Genomic DNA, 18409 nt, shown 5'->3' on the forward strand with positions numbered 1-18409 from the left:
CCTACGTGCTGAGTGCGTCAACCTCGGGGCGGGAGGACGGTGTTGTGCAGTGTATTTGGAGCACCGCGTGAGTACGAGGGGCTGCGAGTACGGCTGAATACGTGTCCGCTCGAGCGCTAGTGGGAACCGATGAGTACGCCTTCCGCTTCTAGCTGCTCTGCCGACGGCGCCAGCGCAACGATGGCGTCGAAAGCGGAGAGCGCGCGCCTGCGTACCGGGCGGGTGTCGGTCAGATATTGATTAATTCATCATCAGTTTATAATTCATCATCAATTTAATAGCGCGCGCCTACCGGGCGGTGTCGGTCGCAGCTTTCGGCCGTCTCAGGCCATCTGTGCGTGTTGTGCCATCTGTGCGCGCTAGTTTCGAATTAATCAATTAAGCGCGCCGCTGCGACGGGACAAACGCGTCAAAGTGCGACGGGAACCAAAAGACGGAGTAGGGCCGGGTGCGGTCCACGTCGCTCAGCACCTATTCACAGCGCGGCGAAGCCAGCTCACACTCGCGCGGCCGACGAGGTAGCCTCGGCACTGTCTTGATGGCGAGAGGTGGGGAGATATGGGGAGAGACGGTCAGAGACGGAGAGATGGAGATACGAGGAGATGTGGCGAGATATCGCGAGATGCCAGATTCGCGTCGAGCAAGAGGATCACGGCGTCGATGGCGTGTCGTCTCGCCGCCGCATCGACGGCCGAGACGAGGACGCCGTTGCCGCGGCCCCAGTACGCCTCGGGAAGCGGCACGTCGATGAAGCCGAACCGCGACGAGCGGGCGTCGGTGGCGGCGGACGGCGCGCTCTCCGTCGGCAGTCGGCCGTCGCCGCCCGCTGCGAGCAGCGACGCCTCGGAGAAGGTGTAGACTCTGTCCGGGTCAGGGAGCACTCCGGGCCGAAACGCCGCGTTCCACACCACGGCGTGACCGAGGTCGACGAGGGCGGCGCCGAGCGTCGAGAGTTGGCTCTGGTAGGCGCCAAATCCCCACGGCCACGCGGGAGCGATGAGGAGCACCCTCAGTTTGCCGTCGCCGCCGTCGACGCACGCGGAGGGAGGATTGGAGGGCGCGACGCCGCTAACCGCTGCGACGACCAGGGAAGGCGAGAGGAGGGCGGTGAAGAGCAGCAGCGAGCGAGCGAGCGCTGTCATCGAGCGGCCGCCGGGCCGGCTGAGGTCAAGAAAAAGACAAAATCGGCGATACATTCCTCTAACACAAAAAAAATACAGAGAACGCCACGGGAAGCGCCCGCCGGTGCCAGACTTGTCGATGCTTTCCCGTTTCGCGAAGTCGCTGCCCTGCCTCCACCGCCGCGACGTCCCGACGCCCGCCGACACCGCCGCGCCGACGCAGCCGGCCGCCGCCCTCCCCTCCGCCACCGATCTCGGCGTGAGCGAGGAGAAGCTGGCGGAGTGGCGCAAGCTCGGCGGCGGCGACCTCGAGCCGGTCCTCGCGAGCGGCGCCGTCGCCCTCCTCGACGCGCAGTGGATCATCAGCCACGCCGAGGCGGGCGGCGTCCTCACGCACCGCCAGGCTCTGCCCAAAGAGGCCTTCCTCTCCCTCGCCGACCTCGTCGAGGCGACCACCTCGAACCCGTACGGAGATTGGCTTCCCGTCGGCGCGCTCTCCTACCCGTGGCTGACCAAGGACCACCCCGACCCGCGCGGAGCCAACCTCTCCCGCGTCGCGAGGGCGCTCAAGGTCCTGCTCAGCCGCCCCGACCTCATCCCGCGGCTCGGCGTCTTTTGGGACTTCGGCTCGCTGCACCAGCACCCCGACCCCCCCAACGGCGTCCTGCGCACCGAGGAGCAGAACGCGCTCTTCAAGCAGGGTTTGGGCTGCCTCGGCACGCTCTACTCCCACAAGTACACACGCGTGCTGCGGCTGACCTCCTTCCCGGACGGCCACAAGGCGGAGGACCAGGCCGAGGGCACCAACGTGGCCAAGTACTTTGACCGCGGCTGGTGCGCCACCGAGAACGCCTGGGCGAGCCTGACCAAGGTCTATGCCCTCTCGCTCGACCTCGGCAAGATGCGCGCCGGCAGGGAGTACGACTACTGGAGCCTCATGTTCGACTGCACCCAGGACGGCGGCCGGCGCCCTCCGCTGCTGCCGTCTGCCTTCGCGGCGGAGCTGGAGACGAAGAGCTTCACCAACGGCAAGGACGACAAGCCGCTGGTGAAGCGGCTGTACGAGGCCGCCTTCGAGGAGCAGTTTGGCATGGCGACCGTGCTGCACTACGGCGGCCTCGGCTGGGGCGACGCGGAGGCGGCGCAGCTGGCGGAGGTCCTCGCGAGCGGGGCAGCGCCGCAGCTCGAGGAGCTCGCTCTCTTCGCCAATAAGATTGGCGACGAGGGCTGCAAGGCGCTGGCCGACGCCCTCGGCAAGGAGGGGGCAGCGCCGCGGCTCGAGAAGCTCGAGCTCCATGGCAACGAGATTGGCGACGAGGGCTGCAAGGCGCTGGCCGCCGCCCTCAAGGAGGGGGCCGCCCCGAGCTTGAAGGCGCGAGACGCCCCCCTCGCCACACGCCCCTCCCCCGCCCAATGCTGATCGCACCTCCCCTCGCGTGCAGACGCTCCGCGTGGACAACGAGAAGCAGCCTGAGCTGGTGGCCGTGTGCGAGGAGCGCGGCATCGACCTCTGCTGAGCCTCTCCAGCCCCGGCCGGGCGGCGAGGGCGCGGGGCCCGGCGGGACCGCCGTGCGAGCTCGGCAGAGAGCGTCACAGACCGGCACGGCCGCGTGTGCAGCTAGTCAGAGTCGCCCACAATCATGCAGATGGACCTTCATTGCTTGCGCGTTTTGCCCAGATGTGTTGTGCGAGCGCATTGCCATTGGCGCGCGTGCGCGCGGGGGAGGGAGGCCGAGGGGCGAGGGAGACGTGGCGTACTAACACTCTACAAACCAGACTTTTTGTAATCGTACCAGACATCGGAAAAAGAGGGGGGAGGGCGAGGAGGTGCGCTGCAGCGCGCAGACCGGCACCGGCACCGGTGCGCCGGGACCGCGGGAGGGTGCCGGTCGCTCGGTCGTCATCGGATAACGACGCACCATCCTCCCGCGTACTCGTCGCTTATGTGTACTCTCGAGTGACCTCGCATGGTGTAAAGCCGTGGTGTGTAGCCTCACGCCGCGCGAGGCAGCAGCTCCACCTCTCCCGGGCTGGTGGGGCGGGAGGCCCGCTCGAGCCGCGACAGCTGGCCTATTGACGAGAATCTCCCATTACGTGTCAAGAGCTGCTGAGCCTCAAGCTGTTCATTATTCCTCGTGAGGGCACAACCGCTGTGACTAATATCTCGCTACAGCTCGCCTCGCAGCTCGGCGATCTCGTCCACATCTCCCCTTCATCTCGTCCAGATCTCGCTACAGCTCGCCTCGCAGCTCGGCGATCTCGTCCACATCTCCCCTTCATCTCGTCCATATCTCGCTACAGCTTGCCTCGCAGCTCGGCGATCTCGTCCACATCTCCCCTTCATCTCGTCCAGATCTCGCTACAGCTCGCCTCGCAGCTCGGCGATCTCGCCCACATCTCCCCTTCATCTCGTCCAGATCTCGCTACAGCTCGCCTCGCAGCTCGGCGATCTCGTCCACATCTCCCCTTCATCTCGTCCATATCTCGCTACAGCTCGCCTCGCAGCTCGGCGATCTCGTCCACATCTCCCCTTCATCTCGTCCATATCTCGCTACAGCTCGCCTCGCAGCTCGGCGATCTCGCCCACATCTCCCCTTCATCTCGTCCAGATCTCGCTGCAGCTCGCCTCGCAGCTCGGCGATCTCGTCCACATCTCCCCTTCATCTCGTCCAGATCTCGCTGCAGCTCGCCTCGCAGCTCGGCGATCTCGCCCACATCTCCCCTTCATCTCGTCCATATCTCGCTACAGCTCGCCTCGCAGCTCGGCGATCTCGTCCACATCTCCCCTTCATCTCGTCCAGATCTCGCTACAGCTCGCCTCGCAGCTCGGCGATCTCGTCCACATCTCCCCTTCATCTCGTCCATATCTCGCTGCAGCTCGCCTCGCAGCTCGGCGATCTCGTCCACATCTCCCCTTCATCTCGTCCATATCTCGCTACAGCTTGCCTCGCAGCTCGGCGATCTCGCCCACATCTCCCCTTCATCTCGTCCATATCTCGCTACAGCTTGCCTCGCAGCTCGGCGATCTCGCCCACATCTCCCCTTCATCTCGTCCAGATCTCGCTACAGCTCGCCTCGCAGCTCGGCGATCTCGTCCACATCTCCCCTTCATCTCGTCCATATCTCGCTACAGCTCGCCTCGCAGCTCGGCGATCTCGTCCACATCTCCCCTTCATCTCGTCCAGATCTCGGTAGAATTTGGGTTGCATCTCGGCTGCATCTCGCCAGCTGATCGCCCTCGCCAGCGGCGCGTGGCGCGCGCGCAACGGCGGCAGTATCGCGCAGTGCAGACGGCGAGGAGGGAGGCGGCCAGCGGCAGCAGCAGGTTGTCCAGGTCCGCCACTGGGTTGAACACCACCGCCTCGTACCACTCGACAGCCGCCTTTAACTGATAAATATGAATTACTCGCCCAATTAATTAATCGCCTTCGTACCACTCGACAGCCGCCTTCAACTGATAAATATGAATTACTCGCCCAATTCACTGATTTCATCGCCTCGTACCACTCGACAGTCGCCTTTAATTGATAAATATGAATTCATCGCCCAATTAATTAATCGCCTTCGTACCACTCGACAGTCGCCTTTAATTGATAAATATGAATGAATCGCCCAATTAATTAATCGCCTTCGTACCACTCGACAGTCGCCTTTAATTGATAAATATGAATGACTCGCCCAATTAGTTAATCGCCTTTCGTACCACTCGACAGTCGCCTTTAATTGATAAATATGAATGAATCGCCCAATTAATTAATCGCCTTTCGTACCACTCGACAGCCACCTCCCCCGCCGCCGTCTCCCAGACCTGTTCACAATTTCCTGTTGTTGAGAAGGAAATACGTCCTATGGCGCTGCGGGCTGGTCTGTGAGAGGGTGAGGTGTGAGCCCTGAAGGCCCTGGGGATGGGGGGACACTATCTCCCCGTATCTCCCCATATCTCCCCATATCTCCCAGACCGACGCAGTAGCTGCGGCGACGGGCGAGAACTGGGCGAGCGCAGCCAGCCTGCGAAGACGCAGCTTGAGCTCATTAACTCGTATCATAGTGATTATGGATGCCAATCTATCTGAGAAGCAAAACTTGGCTTGGCCAACAAAGAACCCTGCACAAAGATCGCAAGGGCGGGGACCTGTTCCTTTTTACCCATCTCACAGTAGAGAGGTGTCCGTTTTTATTTATTTATTTAAAGCTTGGCCAGCCTGGGCAGCAGCTCCACCGACGCCAGCAGCAGCCAGCAGCCCACCTCCGCGAGATCGGCCGAGATTAGTTCATCTTGATTGCTATTAATTAACAGCAGCCAGCAGCCGACCTGTGGTCACACCAGATCACACCGGATCACGCGGTCACAGGACGCGGCCCCAGCTCTTAAGGCAGCAGCAGCCGGCAGCCCACCTCGGCGAGGGCGCTCACGGCCACGTAGCGGAAGGTGAGGATGCCTATGAATTGAATTATTAAGATCAATCTTCAGATTGTGTAATGCGCTCACGGCCACGTAGCGGAAGGTGAGGATGCCTATGAATGAATACTAATTGATATTAATCAAGATTCATTAAGGCGCTCACGGCCACGTAGCGGAAGGTGAGGATGCCTATGAATTGAATTATTAAGATCAATCTTCAGATTATTTAATGCGCTCACGGCCACGTAGCGGAAGGATGCCTATGCATGAATACTAATTGATATTAATCAAGATTCATTAAGGCGCTCACGGCCACGTAGCGGAAGGTGAGGATGCCTATGAATTAATACTCATTACTTATTAGTTCAGATTCATCAGTGCGCTCACGGCCACGTCGCAGAAGGTGAGGATGCCTATGAATTAATACTCATTACTTATTAGTTAAGATTCATCAGTGCGCTCACGACCACGTCGCAGAAGGTGAGGATGCCTATGAATTAATACCAATTGATATTAATCAAGATTCATTAAGGCGCTCACGGCCACGTAGCGGAAGGTGAGGATGCCTATGAATGAATACTAATTGATATTAATCAAGATTCATTAAGGCGCTCACGGCCACGTAGCGGAAGGTGAGGATGCCTATGAATTGAATTATTAAGATCAATCTTCAGATTGTGTAATGCGCTCACGGCCACGTAGCGGAAGGTGAGGATGCCTATGAATTAATACTCATTACTTATTAGTTAAGATTCATCAGTGCGCTCACGGCCACGTCGCAGAAGGTGAGGATGCCGCCAACGCACAACAGGAAGAGGGCGTGGGACAGCTGGCCGTGGAAGCGCGCATTGAACTCCTCCTCGCCCTTCCCCGCCTCCAGCGCCAGCCTCTCGTGATACTCTGCCGCCGCCGGCCCAACGCAGCCGCTAAAGTAGGAATGACAACAATCAGAATGGTAACGATATAACAACAACAGTGAGGATCACAACCACAGTAGAGTAATGGCAATAGTAAGTAGCGATGCTCATGAATACCAATACACAGTGATGATAAGAAATAGTGATGCCACTAATCATAATAGTAATAACAACAACAACAACAGTATCATAGATAATAATAAACCTCAGAGTGTCGTTGCAGCGCTCGACGCGCGCGTGGAAGCGGCGGCGGGAGGGCAGCAACACGGCGCGGAGGGCGGCGAGGGAGGCGGCGCAGCGAGACCAGAGCAGGCGGCACTGGGCGTGTGACGCGCGGAAGTTGGCGTCGCCTGAATACGTTTCAATAACTGTTTGTCTCTCTGTCTCTCTGTCTCTCTGTCTCTCTGTCTCTCTGTCTCTCTGTCTCTCTGTCTCTCTGTCTCTCTCTCTCTCTCTCTCTCTCTCTCTCTCTCTCTCTCTCTCTCTGTCTCTGTCTCTCTCTCTCTCTCCCTCCCCTCCTCAATCCCCGCTATATCTCGACGCCATCTCGGCTACCTCCCGCCGGCCGCTTTCCGAACCGCCGCCACGTCCGCCGCCGCCAGCCGCCCCCCCGCCCCCCCGCCAAACACGCGCCTATCAATTAAAATGCGTATGAGTTAATATTCATTAATCTCAGCCGCCCCCCCCGCCAAACACGCGCCGGCGCAGCGCCCGCTCGGCGGCGGCGACGGAGGCGGCGAGGGAGGAAGCGAGGCGAGACTCGACCATCGGCAGCGGGAGCGCCTCCGCATCCGCCTGTGTGTGAACGACCGGCGGCGTGACCGACCAAAGTTCGTCGAGCCGCAGCGGAGCGCTCCTCTCGGCATCCGCCCGCAGCGTCGCCAGCGCCGTCGCGCGGGCCTGGTGGTGGACGGCGCCAGTAGGGGTGAGTTAGTGCGTCGTCGAATCTTAACAACGAGTGCCTCGTTGTGGAAGGCGTCAGTGAGTAGTTAATCAGCCATCGACTCTTAACAACTCGTCTTGACAATGAAGGAGATCAATCTGTTGATCATTTCATAACTGCCTCTGTAATCAATAATTAATCAACGGGATCTCGTTGTTGAACGAGTCAATCTGTTGATCATTTCATAACTGCCTCTGTAATCAATAATTCATCAACGGGGTCGCCTCGTTGTTGAAAGAGTCGATGACGGAGCCGGCCGTCGGGATGGCGTTTGCGTTGAGCGCCTCCACCAGCTTCCGCACCGCCCCCGCCAGCTCCTTGCCACTGCCCCACACCCTCCCATTCCCATTTGCCATCGCCATCGCGTCTGCTGCAGTCGTCCCAACGCGCGACGCAACTGCCCGCTCCGCCGCCTCCGCCTCCTCCGCCTCCTCCGCCTCCGCCTCCGCCTCCGCCGCTGGCGCCCGCCTCCTCCTCCGTTGCGCAACAGAGCCGACCCACTCCCGCACTACCTGCATGCCCGCCCGGTACTCTGCCGCTAGCTGATCGGGCGGGAGGTCGCAGAGGGACGTTCGGGAAGGGTGGGGCTGCGGTAAGCCAAGGCCGCGCATGCCGCCGAAGGAGCGCAGTGTGCGGCGGATGGCGTTGAGCTGCCCCGCCTGCGCGTCGAGTTGACAACGAGTTGACAACGAGTTCACAACGAATTAACGACGAATTAACGACGAATTCACAAAGAATTCACAACGAATTAACAACGAATTCACAACGAGTTCACAACGAGTTCACAGCTAGCTAACACCGAGTCAGAGCTGCCTGGGCTTCTCGGACAATCCCGGGTACTCTCGGGTACTCTCGGGTACTCTCGGGTGCTCTCGGGTACTCTCGGGTACTCTCGGGTCCTCTCGGCTCCTCTCGGGTCCTCTCGGGTACTCTCGGCTCCTCTCGGGTCCTCTCGGCTGCCCCGCCTGCGCGTCCGTCGGAGCGTGCTCGACCTACAAGTCACGAATCCGCCAACAACCTCGGGGGCGGGAAGGCGGTACTGTGCAGCGTCTTCAGAGCACCGCGTGAATACGAGGGGGGCGACTACAGTGAACACGGCCGAATACAGCTGAGTACGTACTCTCGAGCGCTTGTTGGAGTGTAAGAATACGTATGTCTGCTTCTAGGCGGCTAGACCGGCTGCAGCGCCTGCCGCAAGGACTCCTCCACCTCAATTAAGTACCCTTAATGGAGGGGTAGTAATTAGTTCATTGAGCCGCCTGCCGCAAGGACTCCTCGACCGACCTTAATTCATTTCCCTTCATTAATTACCCTCAATTAACGAGTCATAACTAAGCGCCTGCCGCAGATACTCCTCCACCGACCCTCCTTGCAAGAAGTCGCGCTGCACAAGCCTGTGACTAACCACCTCTGATTAGATAGGGACGATTGGTGAACTAATTAAAGACGTCGCACACGCCTGGACTCAATCCCCTCCAATTAATTCATCACGACTCGTTAATGACTTAAAGACGTCGGCGCTGCACACGCCAGAGCATTGCAGGAGGAGCCCACCGCCGCCGCGCCGCGCCGCGACCCTTGCCTCCGCCTTCCTCGCCGCCGCCGCCATCGCCACTGTCGCTCCCCTCGCCGCCGCCGCCCTCGCCCTCTCCCCCTCCTCCTCCGCCCGCCTCGCCGCTAGTGCGGCGCCAGAACTCCGACGCCAGCTGCGCGGCGAAGGCCAGCTTCGCGATGTCCGCCTGTAATTACTTATCAGAGCCTTTAACTAATTATTAATTAACAGCGAAGGCCAGCTTCGCGATGTCCGCCTCGCGGATGGTCTCCACCTTTCATTTAAGGAAAGGCGATTCGGTACTTGAGAGTGAACTAAAAAGGCGCCGCCCCTCTCGAGTAGTCTCCACCTTCCATACAATGAAAAACAAACTCATTCATTGGTTATCATTGAAAGGGCCGCCTCTCGGACGGCCCTCCACCAGATTGTAGAGCACCGCCGCCGCGGACAGCACCTAGAAAGTTCCTAGAAGGCTCCTGAAGGTTCCTAGAAGGTTCCGAGAATGAGCACCGCCGCCGCGGACAGCACCTGCTCGAGATTACCCGAGATTACCCGAGATTGCCCGAGATTACCCGAGCCGCAGCGGACAGCGCCGCAAACGCAAAGATGCGGTCGTCGTACGCAGCCGCCTTCCCCGTCCCCTCGAACCCCTCGGTGTCGAGAAAGAGAACCGTGGCGCCTGTACTTGATTACCCTGTGGTTAGTCAAGTACGACTCGTTAAACAACTAAAGAAAGAGGACCCTTCGCGCCTGTACTCAATTACCCTGTGGTTAGTCAAGTGCGACTCGTTAAACAATTAAAGAAAGAGGACCGTGGCGCCTCCGGGGCCTCCGAACGCCTCGGCGCGCTGCCCGTACAGCCACACTCCTTTGGTCTGCGCGTCCCGCCGGTGCCCGACCTGCTCGGGTAATCTCGGGTAATCTCGGGCAATCTCGGGTAATCTCGGGTAATCCCGCCGGTGCCCGACCTACTCGCGGCCACCGGCGTGTGAAGAGACGGGATGGATGGGGCAATGGTGGCGTGCACCGGAGGCGCCTCACATGTACATGTGCGCGTGACAGGTCCCGCACGTGTGTGTGACTGGAGTGTGAACTGTCTACGAGAGTGGCCTGGAGCCGCGGTGCTTTGTGAGCTGTCTATGTTTTTAAGTGTCCTGGAGCCGCGGTTGTTGTGACATGTCTATGAAAGTGTCCTGGAAGCCCTCGCTGCAGTTGAGCCGCATCAGCTGGTTGAGCAGAAACGACTTGCCGCTCCGGTACTGGCCGATCGCTGCCACCACCGCCACCGGCCCGCGCAGGCCAGCGACGTAGTCCAGCGCCTCGGGCTGCAGCGCCTGCATGTACCGACGCGGCTGAGGCGCGGTGCCTGTGTGTACTTGCTTGTGAATGTGTGTGTGTACGGTGGCCAGAGGCCCTCTGAAGCGCCCGGGTCATCGCCGCCGTGCCGCTCTACGTCCAGTGTTGCAAACATCGCCCGCGGCTACTACGGCGGGACTTTGGCACCAATTTGGTGGAGGCGGCTTCTGGAAGCAGCAGCGGCAGCGCGGCGCGCGGAGGCGTGGTTGATGGCTCACCGCGGCCTGCCGGCGTCGGCGAGGCGTCGGACGGCGACAGCGCCAAACAGGAGAGCAGCATTTCCGAAAAAAAGAATCTTACAACAAAACTCCCTCGCACAACACTGGGCACGGGACTGGCGCGCACTGGCACGAACACAGGTACACCACGGGAGCCGCCTAAGCGACTCCTGCGAAAAAAGAAGGTTGCGCGCCTTCGTGTAGGCGCCCCCCGCGACTGTGCTTCTTTTGGTACTGTCGCGTTGAAATAAAATGAACTCGGGGGCACGGGACGCGGCACAAACGGGGCACAAACGCCAGGCTACAAAGACGGGGAGGCACGTAGTGACGCAGGGGAGTCTAGGCGACGGCGGCGTCCTCCGACGCCGCGGCGAGCCTGAGCTCGGTCGCAATCTCTTCCGCCGCCGCGTACTGTGGGATCCGAGCGCGAGCACCTTCCAGCCGAGCACCTTCCCGCAAAAGTCGGGATCAGAGTGGCCACGTGGCTCGGTAGTGCTACTGCGTGCCTTGCGTGCGGCCCTTGGATTATGCTATTGAAGGTTACTCCACCGCGGTCCGTGCGAGCGAGACCCTGACCCGCTCGCACGCCCGCGGGGGCACACGCGAGGCGATGCAGTGGGATACCGGACTTCTTCTGGGGCTAGCTGAAGCTATAAAGAACACCTCTGCCGCGTCCTGGACTTCCACGACGCGCAGCACGCCCACGGCAGCTCACCGCGACGGGCAGAGCCCAGGCTGGGTCGTTCACGCTGGAGAGAGGGCCCAAAAGAAACTTTTACGTGCGCGTTTGCGGCTTGCCTGTGCTCTCGGCCGCCTCGCTGAGCGAGACCGAGCGCGGTGCTGGTGGCGCCGACACTGCCGATCCGTCGAGCACTGCGACGGCTGCTCAACCAATGAGAGTCGGCAGCGCTGCCTCTGCGGCTGGTGCGCCTGCACAAACCACGCCAAGCGACTGCAAACTGGGCGCAAACCTGTCTGGCAATGCTCTGGGCGAGGATGTCAGTGTGGAAACCACTCGAGTCCTTCAGCTTGATCCTGCCTCGACGGCTCGCACCGCAAACGCGGGTCCTGCACTTCCTCGCGGTGCCGGCATCTCTGCGCTGCGCCATATTGACGCCAATAACTCTGCTTTCAACATGCTCAACGAGGCGCTGCCCTCTGCGCGGCTGGCCTAACCTGTGCTGCTGCTGCTGCTGCTGTTGCAGCTGATGCTGCTCCTGCTACCCTCCCGCCCGCCCACCCTGCCCGCCCGCCCTGCCCGCCCGCTCGTAAGGGGTCTTCACCTTCACACTGGTCTGGCCACAGGTGGGCAACCTTCCCGTCGAAGGTCAAGCGGTCTCAACTTCGCGCTCTACTGCCCGCCCTCGCCCTCGCCTACCGCCTCCCGCCTCCGCCCGCCGACCCGCCGCCAGCTCGTCCGCCAACCCGTCGTCTCTGTCGCCTCTCGCCCGCCCGCCATCGCCCTCGCCTTTCACCTCCCGCCGCCCCCCGCCGACCGCCACGCCAGCTTGCCTGCCGCCCTGTCGTCTCGCCTGTCGCCTGCCCGCCCTCGCCGCCTCTCGCCGACGACCACGCCAGCTTGGCCGCCGCCCTGTCGTCTCGCCTATCGCCCGCCCGCCCTCGCCCTCGCCCCCTCCTCCCGCCACCACCCTCGCCTCACCCTCCCGCCGCCTCGCCGCTCGCTTGCTCGCTCGCGCGCCCGCTCGCGCCTGGCTTTCTACTTCCTCGTGATCGCCCGAATCTATCCTTCCTCGTGATCCACCCTCGCCTCACCCTCCCGCCGCCTCGCTGCTCGCTCGCCGCTTGCTCGCCCGCCCGACTTTCTACTTCCTCGTGATCCGAACCGCCACCACCCTCGCCTCCTCGCCTCACCCTCCCGCCGCCTCGCCGCTCTCGCCCGCCGTTCGCTCGCCCGCTCCCGACTTTCTACTTCTTCGTGATCCATCTCGCCGCCCGCTCGCTCGCTCGCGCTCGACCTCCTACTTCCTCGTGATCCACCGCCGCCACCCTCGCCACCGCCACCTTCTCGCCGCTCGCTCGCCCGCTCGCGCTCGACCTTCTACTTCCTCGTGATCCACCCGCCGCCACCCTCGCCTCACCCTCCCGCCACCTAGCCGCCCGCTCGCCGCTCGCTCGCCCGCTCGAGAGAGAGAGAGAGAGAGAGAGAGAGAGAGAGAGGTAGAGAGCGAGGCGTTCAAGGGGACGAGGAGGGGATCCAGATGGCCTGGGAGGTTGAACTTTTGCGGGTCAGGAGAGCCATGATGAGAGCGGAGGAGTCGTGTCTTCTACCTGATCGGATGGACATTGAGGCTCGTAAGCGATTCGGTGAAGACATCTTTCAACGTCTGCGAAAGCCAATTGATGATGCTGATGCGGAAGAGAAGGAACAGGTGGTAGGAGCCTTCTTCAAATGGTTCACAGAAGTGTGGATACCAGGGTTGCGTTCAGGGCTACAACCGGTGGAATGGAATGTGGGGAGATGCGTTGAGGATGTCGATCGGGTATCTAGACGAAGGGAGGAGGCGCCGAAGGTGCAGACTGCGCTACTGGGAAGCAGGGACGATGAGAGGAGGCATGTAGTTTCGGCGGCGAGTACGATACAGGACTATGAAGGAGGGAGGAGGGTGTTCGACGTCATCTCAAAGGAGGAGGCGGTGGGGGCGGACTGCAACCGATGTAATGAGTGGGGGGGGGTGCCCGTGAAGAGCATGGTGAGGTGGGCTGGAGACAATCTATGGAGGAGAAGGGAGGTGACGGATACAGTGCTGCTGCATTTGACGAGAGTAGACTTGGGTGAAGAGGTGCGGCTTGGGACCAGAGTGGACGGGAAGTCTGGGGTCTCGATGGCGTGTCTTTGGATACAGGCGGTTGCTGGTGGACAAAAACCCTGCTGCAACGCGTATGGTGGATTTAGGTACGAAGTGGGATGCGGGCATCTGGAAGTGATTGCCGCACGATGGGACTTATACTTTGTGAAAGTAGACCGGTCTGTGTTCTGGAAATTTACCTTGGTGCCAGAGGATACTACTGCGGAGAGGCAGTGGACAAAGCTAGCCGGAGGGCTCTTCCCCTCAGAGGTGGCGGAGGACCTGAGGAGAGAGTTCGAGCAGAGGAGTGGGTGCAAGTTGGAGGCGAGAGGAAGGCATCACTGTCACCTTGGCATCGGAGGAGTGGCTGGAGTGAGGGCATGGAGAGTGGAAACAGATTTAACGGCCAACGAGTACAACTTCAGTGCGAATGCGGTGTGCCACCCTATGCTATCCGTGTTTTGTCGGAGGAAGAGCGTGGAGTTGATGGAGAGTGGATGTGCCTTCCGGGTGGGAGGTGGAGTGGAGACCTTAGTGATGGAGAAGGGGGAACGGGATGGAATAACAGCGGAGGCGGACAGGGCGGTCTTGGAAGTGGCGATGAAAGTCAATGCAGTTATGGAGGTTGGTGTGATGCTCTCGACTGATGGATCCGTGAGTCCGTGTGAAGGGCGACCAGAGCGCGCGAGCAAGGCAGGATGCGGAGCGGTAATCGGGGCAGCGCCTCGTCTAGGGTGGACGGATGTGGGAAGGATTGGGCATGGACTTGACCGAGGGGCGACGACGAGCGCGAGCGAGCTCAGTGCGATGACTCTTGGGCTTCGGGGAATACTGGAGAGAATAAGGGAAGCTCGGAGTAACGGTATAAGTCACAAGATTCGTGGTGAGTGGGTAGTCTTTGCGATGGTGGACAGTGAGACCTGCGTCAAAGGGATGGAGAAGGCATGGAGGAGCAGGGATGATACTTGGCTAGTTGGGGAGCAGGATGGTGATCTTCTCGAGACAATCAACAACTTAAATGGGGCGGTACATTGTAGCGACGCGATGCGTCCGGTGAACTCGTCCGTCTGTCCGGCGACGGACCGAAAAAGGCCCGGTCGGACGGCAGCAGATTTGGGCCGGACGCCGGACGTCGGACGACTTTTTCGTCCGACCGTCCGACTGGCTTTATGTCCGTCCGGCGAGTCACATATGGAAAACTGTGGAAAACCGAATGGCAGTACCGGCTCTTACACAGGTGCTCAAAGTCGATCGGCCTTACACAGGCAGGCGAAGCGATGGGCTGCGGCACGAGCAAGCCGGGCCTGACCTACGAGGAGAAGCTGGCGCGGTGGCGCGAGAAGGGCGGCGGCGACCTCGAGCCGGTCCTCGCGAGCGGCGCCGTCGCCCTCCTCGACGCGCAGTGGATCATCCGCCACGCCGAGGCGGGCGGCGTCCTCTCCCACCGCCAGGCGCTGCCCAAAGAGGCCTTCCTCTCTTTCGCCGATCTCGTCGAGGCGACCGACGAGTATGACCTTGCCGTCGCCGCGCTCTCCTACCCGTGGCTGACCAAGGACCACCCCGACCCGCGCGGAGCCAACCTCGCCCGCGTCGCGAGGGCGCTCAAGGCCCTGCTCAGCCACCCCGGCATCACGCGGCTCGGCGTCTTCTGGGACTTCGGCTCGCTGCACCAGCACCCCGACCCCCCCAACGGCGTCCTGCGCACCGAGGAGCAGAACGCGCTCTTCAAACAGGGGCTGGGCTGCCTCGGCACGCTCTACTCCCACCAGCACACACGCGTGCTGCGGCTGACCTCCTTCCCGGACGGCCACAAGGCGGAGGAGCAGGCCGAGGGCACCAACGTGGCCAAGTACTTTGACCGCGGCTGGTGCTACACGGAGGCCTGCTGGGCGGGCCTGACCAAGGACTACGACCTCTCGCTCGACCTCGGCAAGATGCGCGCCGGCGTGGAGTACGACTGGGACAGCCTCATCGGCGACTGCATCCAGGACGGCGGCCGGCGCCCTCCGCTGCTGCCGTCTGCGTTCGCGGCGGAGCTGGAGAAGAAGAGCTTCACCAACGGCAAGGACGACAAGCCGCTGGTGAAGCAGCTGTACGAGGCCGCCTTCAAGGAGCAGTTTGGAAAGGCGACCAAGCTGATCTACATCGGCCTCGGCTGGGGCGACGCGGAGGCGGCGCAGCTGGCGGAGGTCCTCGCGAGCGGGGCAGCGCCGCGGCTCGAGAAGCTCTGGCTCCAGGGCAACAAGATTGGCGACGAGGGCTGCAAGGCGCTGGCCGCCGCCCTCGGCAAGGAGGGGGCAGCGCCGCGGCTCGAGAGGCTCTATCTCAACGACAACGAGATTGGCGACGAGGGCTGCAAGGCGCTGGCCGCCGCCCTCGGCAAGGAGGGGGCAGCGCCGCGGCTCTGGTTGCTCGATCTCAGCCGCAACAAGATTAGCGACGAGGGCTACAAGGCGCTGGCCGCCGCCCTCAAGGAGGGGGCCGCCCCGAGCCTGAAGGCGCGAGACGCTCCCCCTCGCCCCTCGCCCCTCCCCCGCCCAATGCTCATCGCACCTCCCCTCGCGTGCAGGGGCTCGGCGTGGGCCACCAGGAGCCTGAGCTGGTGGCCGTGTGCGAGGAGCGCGGCATCGGGCTCCTCGGCTGAGCCTCTCCAGCCCCGGCCGGGCGGCAAGGGCGCGGGTTCCTGCGGGACCGCCGCGCGAGCACGGCAGAGAGCAACAGACCCTGCGGCTGCGGAGCATGACGCGCAGCGACGGTGCGGGCGAGATCTTGGTTTGGGGGGGGGGGGGGGGTGGGTCTGTCGGCGCATGTGGGACAGGAGCGCGCCGCGGCGGGCGAGAGGGCGGGCCTGCGTTCAAGTCTCCCGACACGCGGTACAGGGAGGGACTAGCGCTAGCGGAGGGAGGCGCCTCCGAGGGGGCGACTGAGGCGCCGAGGCTGCGGGGGAGGGCAGTCGTGAGCCTCGAGACTCGAGCGTACGTGGTCTTTGGTCTATCGAAAATATATGTTAAATTCACATCTCCCGCACCCAGTGCCTCTCCTCGGTGCGTGTCGGTCTCGCCCCCCCCGACCCTGGTTTGGTGGTTAGCTCACCTTTCCTCCAACAACCGAGGAGGCGGGAGCACACGCCCCCCCACGCGTCGGCTTGACGGGGTAGACGGATACTGTATTGCCGGAGACAGGTCTCTCTCGGCACTCGGCCAATCCCTCGGCACTCTCGCGTAAAGCCGTAGTCGAGTCAGGCGGGCTTGACGGTGATGATCGCCTCCACCTCCACCGGCGAATCGAGCGGCAGCGTGTTGGTGCCTGCGTACACCACGACACGGCAGGTATGAAAGAAAACGAGCTGACTCGTCGGATCAAGGGACGTCTCTGGGAGCTCTGTCCAGCCGCCCACGACGCCGCAGTCAGCGTGATAGCCATCCGCGAGAAGAGCAGTGCCCCGCAAAGTAATTAACTAATTAACAACTAATTAACAACGAATTAATTCACAGCCAGAAAGCAGAGTCACGCAACACTGCTTCGTGCGCGGTGACTCGATCTCAGCTGTATCTCGGCTGTATCGCGGCAGATCTCGCCGATGGCGGAGCGAGCGTGCTACATTCTTTTCTTTTCTTGGCTGTATCTCGGCTAGATCTCGCCGATGGCAGAGCGAGCGTGGTAGCCTCTCTTCCCGCCAAGCACCGCCATCATCACGTCAGAGCAACCTACGGCCGAGATCGCGCGAGATCGAGATCGAGATCGAGATCGCGAGATCGCGGCAGCGCCTCTCTGCTGCAGCCTCATCGCCTCTCGGCTAGATCTTACCCTCAGCCAAGATTCGCCGAGATTCGCCGAGATTCGCCGAGATTCGCCGAGATTGGACCCGGTGAGATCTCGGCTAGATCTCGGCTGCACCTCGGCTGCACCTCAGCGGCATGTGTCCGCTTGATCTCGGCTGGATCTCGGCAAGAATCTCGGCGGAGATCTCGGCGAGATCTCGGCGACGATCTCGGCGAGATCTCCCCTCTCTCTCGCGCCATTCAACACGAGGTGCTGCTGTTTGAACTCGGGCGCGGACGCGACGATGCCGAACAGCTTCACGACCTATTGCGGGCAATCTCGATCGGATCTCGATCTCAACCATATCTCGCGACGATGCCGAACAGCTTCACGACCTATTGCGGGCAATCTCGATCGGATCTCGATCTCAACCATATCTCGCGACGATGCCGAACAGCTTCACGACCTATGACAGCGAACCACTTCTTTCAACAACGTGTTTCAACAAGCGGTCTCTCGCCGATGCAGCCGAGATCTTCCCGAGATCGAGTTGAGATCTGCCCGAGATCGGATCAAAATGAATTGAGATCCGCCCGAGATCGAATTGAGATCTAACTGAGATCTCGCCTCCTCCACGCGGTCGAGATATGACTGAGATCTGCCCGAGATCTGCCCGAGATCTGGTCGAGGGAGATTGAGATCTGCCCGAGACATGCTCCAGATCTAACTGAGATCTCGCCTGCTCTACGCGGTCGAGATCGCCGCCCAGCTGGTCCTGGCAGCGAGATACACAACCGAGATTCAGCCGAGATCGTCCGAGATCGAGATCAGCCGAGGCCAGCCGAGATCGTCCGAGATCAGCCGAAGTCAGCCGAGATTCAGCCGAGATTCAGCCGAGATTCAGCCGAGGTCAGCCGAGATCAGCCGAGATCCAGCCCTCGGCGGCGTCTCGGCTGCATCCCTGCGGCATCTCGCGGCATCTCCGACACATCTCGGCGGCATCTCGGCTGCGGCTGGTCCTGGATCGTGGCGAGAAGACCGAGCCCGCACCTGTCGAGATCTCCCGAGATCTCGCCGAGATCTAGCCGAGATCAGCCGAGATCTTGCCTCGGCGACACCTCGGCGACATCTCGGCGGATCTCCCGGCGATCTCCCGGCGATCTCCCGGCCATCTCCCGGCCATCTCTCGGCGATCTCTCGGCTCCCTCCCACCACTTTGCCGCCTCCTGCGCCTCCTCCAGCGATAGACCGCCCTCGCCGCCGACAGTGCCCGTCGCCATGCTGCCGTCCGGCCTGCGCATGAACAGTTTCTTTTCTTTGATTAATTAACG

At 61.5% G+C, this 18409-nt stretch overlaps 6 protein-coding genes across 6 annotated transcripts; 3 read left to right on the top strand and 3 right to left on the bottom strand.

The window, feature by feature from the left end:
• Positions 1–116: 116 nt before the first annotated feature.
• EMIHUDRAFT_236239 (hypothetical protein) lies at positions 117–1196 on the bottom strand (the record flags this gene model as incomplete). Its single annotated transcript, XM_005779312.1, has 3 exons — positions 117–207; positions 398–471; positions 654–1196. 3 exons carry the CDS (start codon positions 1194–1196, stop codon positions 117–119), a joined length of 708 nt encoding a protein of 235 aa, XP_005779369.1.
• A 64-nt stretch (positions 1197–1260) lies between these two features.
• Positions 1261–2541, top strand: EMIHUDRAFT_114836 (hypothetical protein; the record flags this gene model as incomplete). Its single annotated transcript, XM_005779313.1, has 1 exon — positions 1261–2541. One exon carries the CDS (start codon positions 1261–1263, stop codon positions 2539–2541), a length of 1281 nt encoding a protein of 426 aa, XP_005779370.1.
• Positions 2542–5606: 3065 nt separating this feature from the next.
• Positions 5607–10275, bottom strand: EMIHUDRAFT_114837 (hypothetical protein; the record flags this gene model as incomplete). Its single annotated transcript, XM_005779314.1, has 10 exons — positions 5607–5636; positions 5763–5783; positions 6293–6449; positions 6996–7073; positions 7600–8042; positions 8839–8842; positions 8938–9122; positions 9508–9614; positions 9800–9834; positions 10112–10275. 10 exons carry the CDS (start codon positions 10273–10275, stop codon positions 5607–5609), a joined length of 1224 nt encoding a protein of 407 aa, XP_005779371.1.
• Positions 10276–11036: 761 nt separating this feature from the next.
• Positions 11037–11684, top strand: EMIHUDRAFT_236243 (hypothetical protein; the record flags this gene model as incomplete). Its single annotated transcript, XM_005779315.1, has 2 exons — positions 11037–11048; positions 11244–11684. 2 exons carry the CDS (start codon positions 11037–11039, stop codon positions 11682–11684), a joined length of 453 nt encoding a protein of 150 aa, XP_005779372.1.
• A 2909-nt stretch (positions 11685–14593) lies between these two features.
• EMIHUDRAFT_114838 (hypothetical protein) lies at positions 14594–16541 on the top strand (the record flags this gene model as incomplete). The annotated part of the gene is made up of 2 exons (XM_005779316.1): positions 14594–15926; positions 16405–16541. 2 exons carry the CDS (start codon positions 14594–14596, stop codon positions 16539–16541), a joined length of 1470 nt encoding a protein of 489 aa, XP_005779373.1.
• Positions 16542–16554: 13 nt separating this feature from the next.
• EMIHUDRAFT_236246 (hypothetical protein) lies at positions 16555–18379 on the bottom strand (the record flags this gene model as incomplete). The annotated part of the gene is made up of 2 exons (XM_005779317.1): positions 16555–16666; positions 18294–18379. 2 exons carry the CDS (start codon positions 18377–18379, stop codon positions 16555–16557), a joined length of 198 nt encoding a protein of 65 aa, XP_005779374.1.
• Between the last annotated feature and the right edge of the window lie 30 nt (positions 18380–18409).

The sequence above is a fragment of the Emiliania huxleyi genome (assembly GCF_000372725.1).
Source record: "Emiliania huxleyi CCMP1516 unplaced genomic scaffold EMIHUscaffold_232, whole genome shotgun sequence".
NCBI lineage: Eukaryota > Haptophyta > Isochrysidales > Noelaerhabdaceae > Emiliania > Emiliania huxleyi.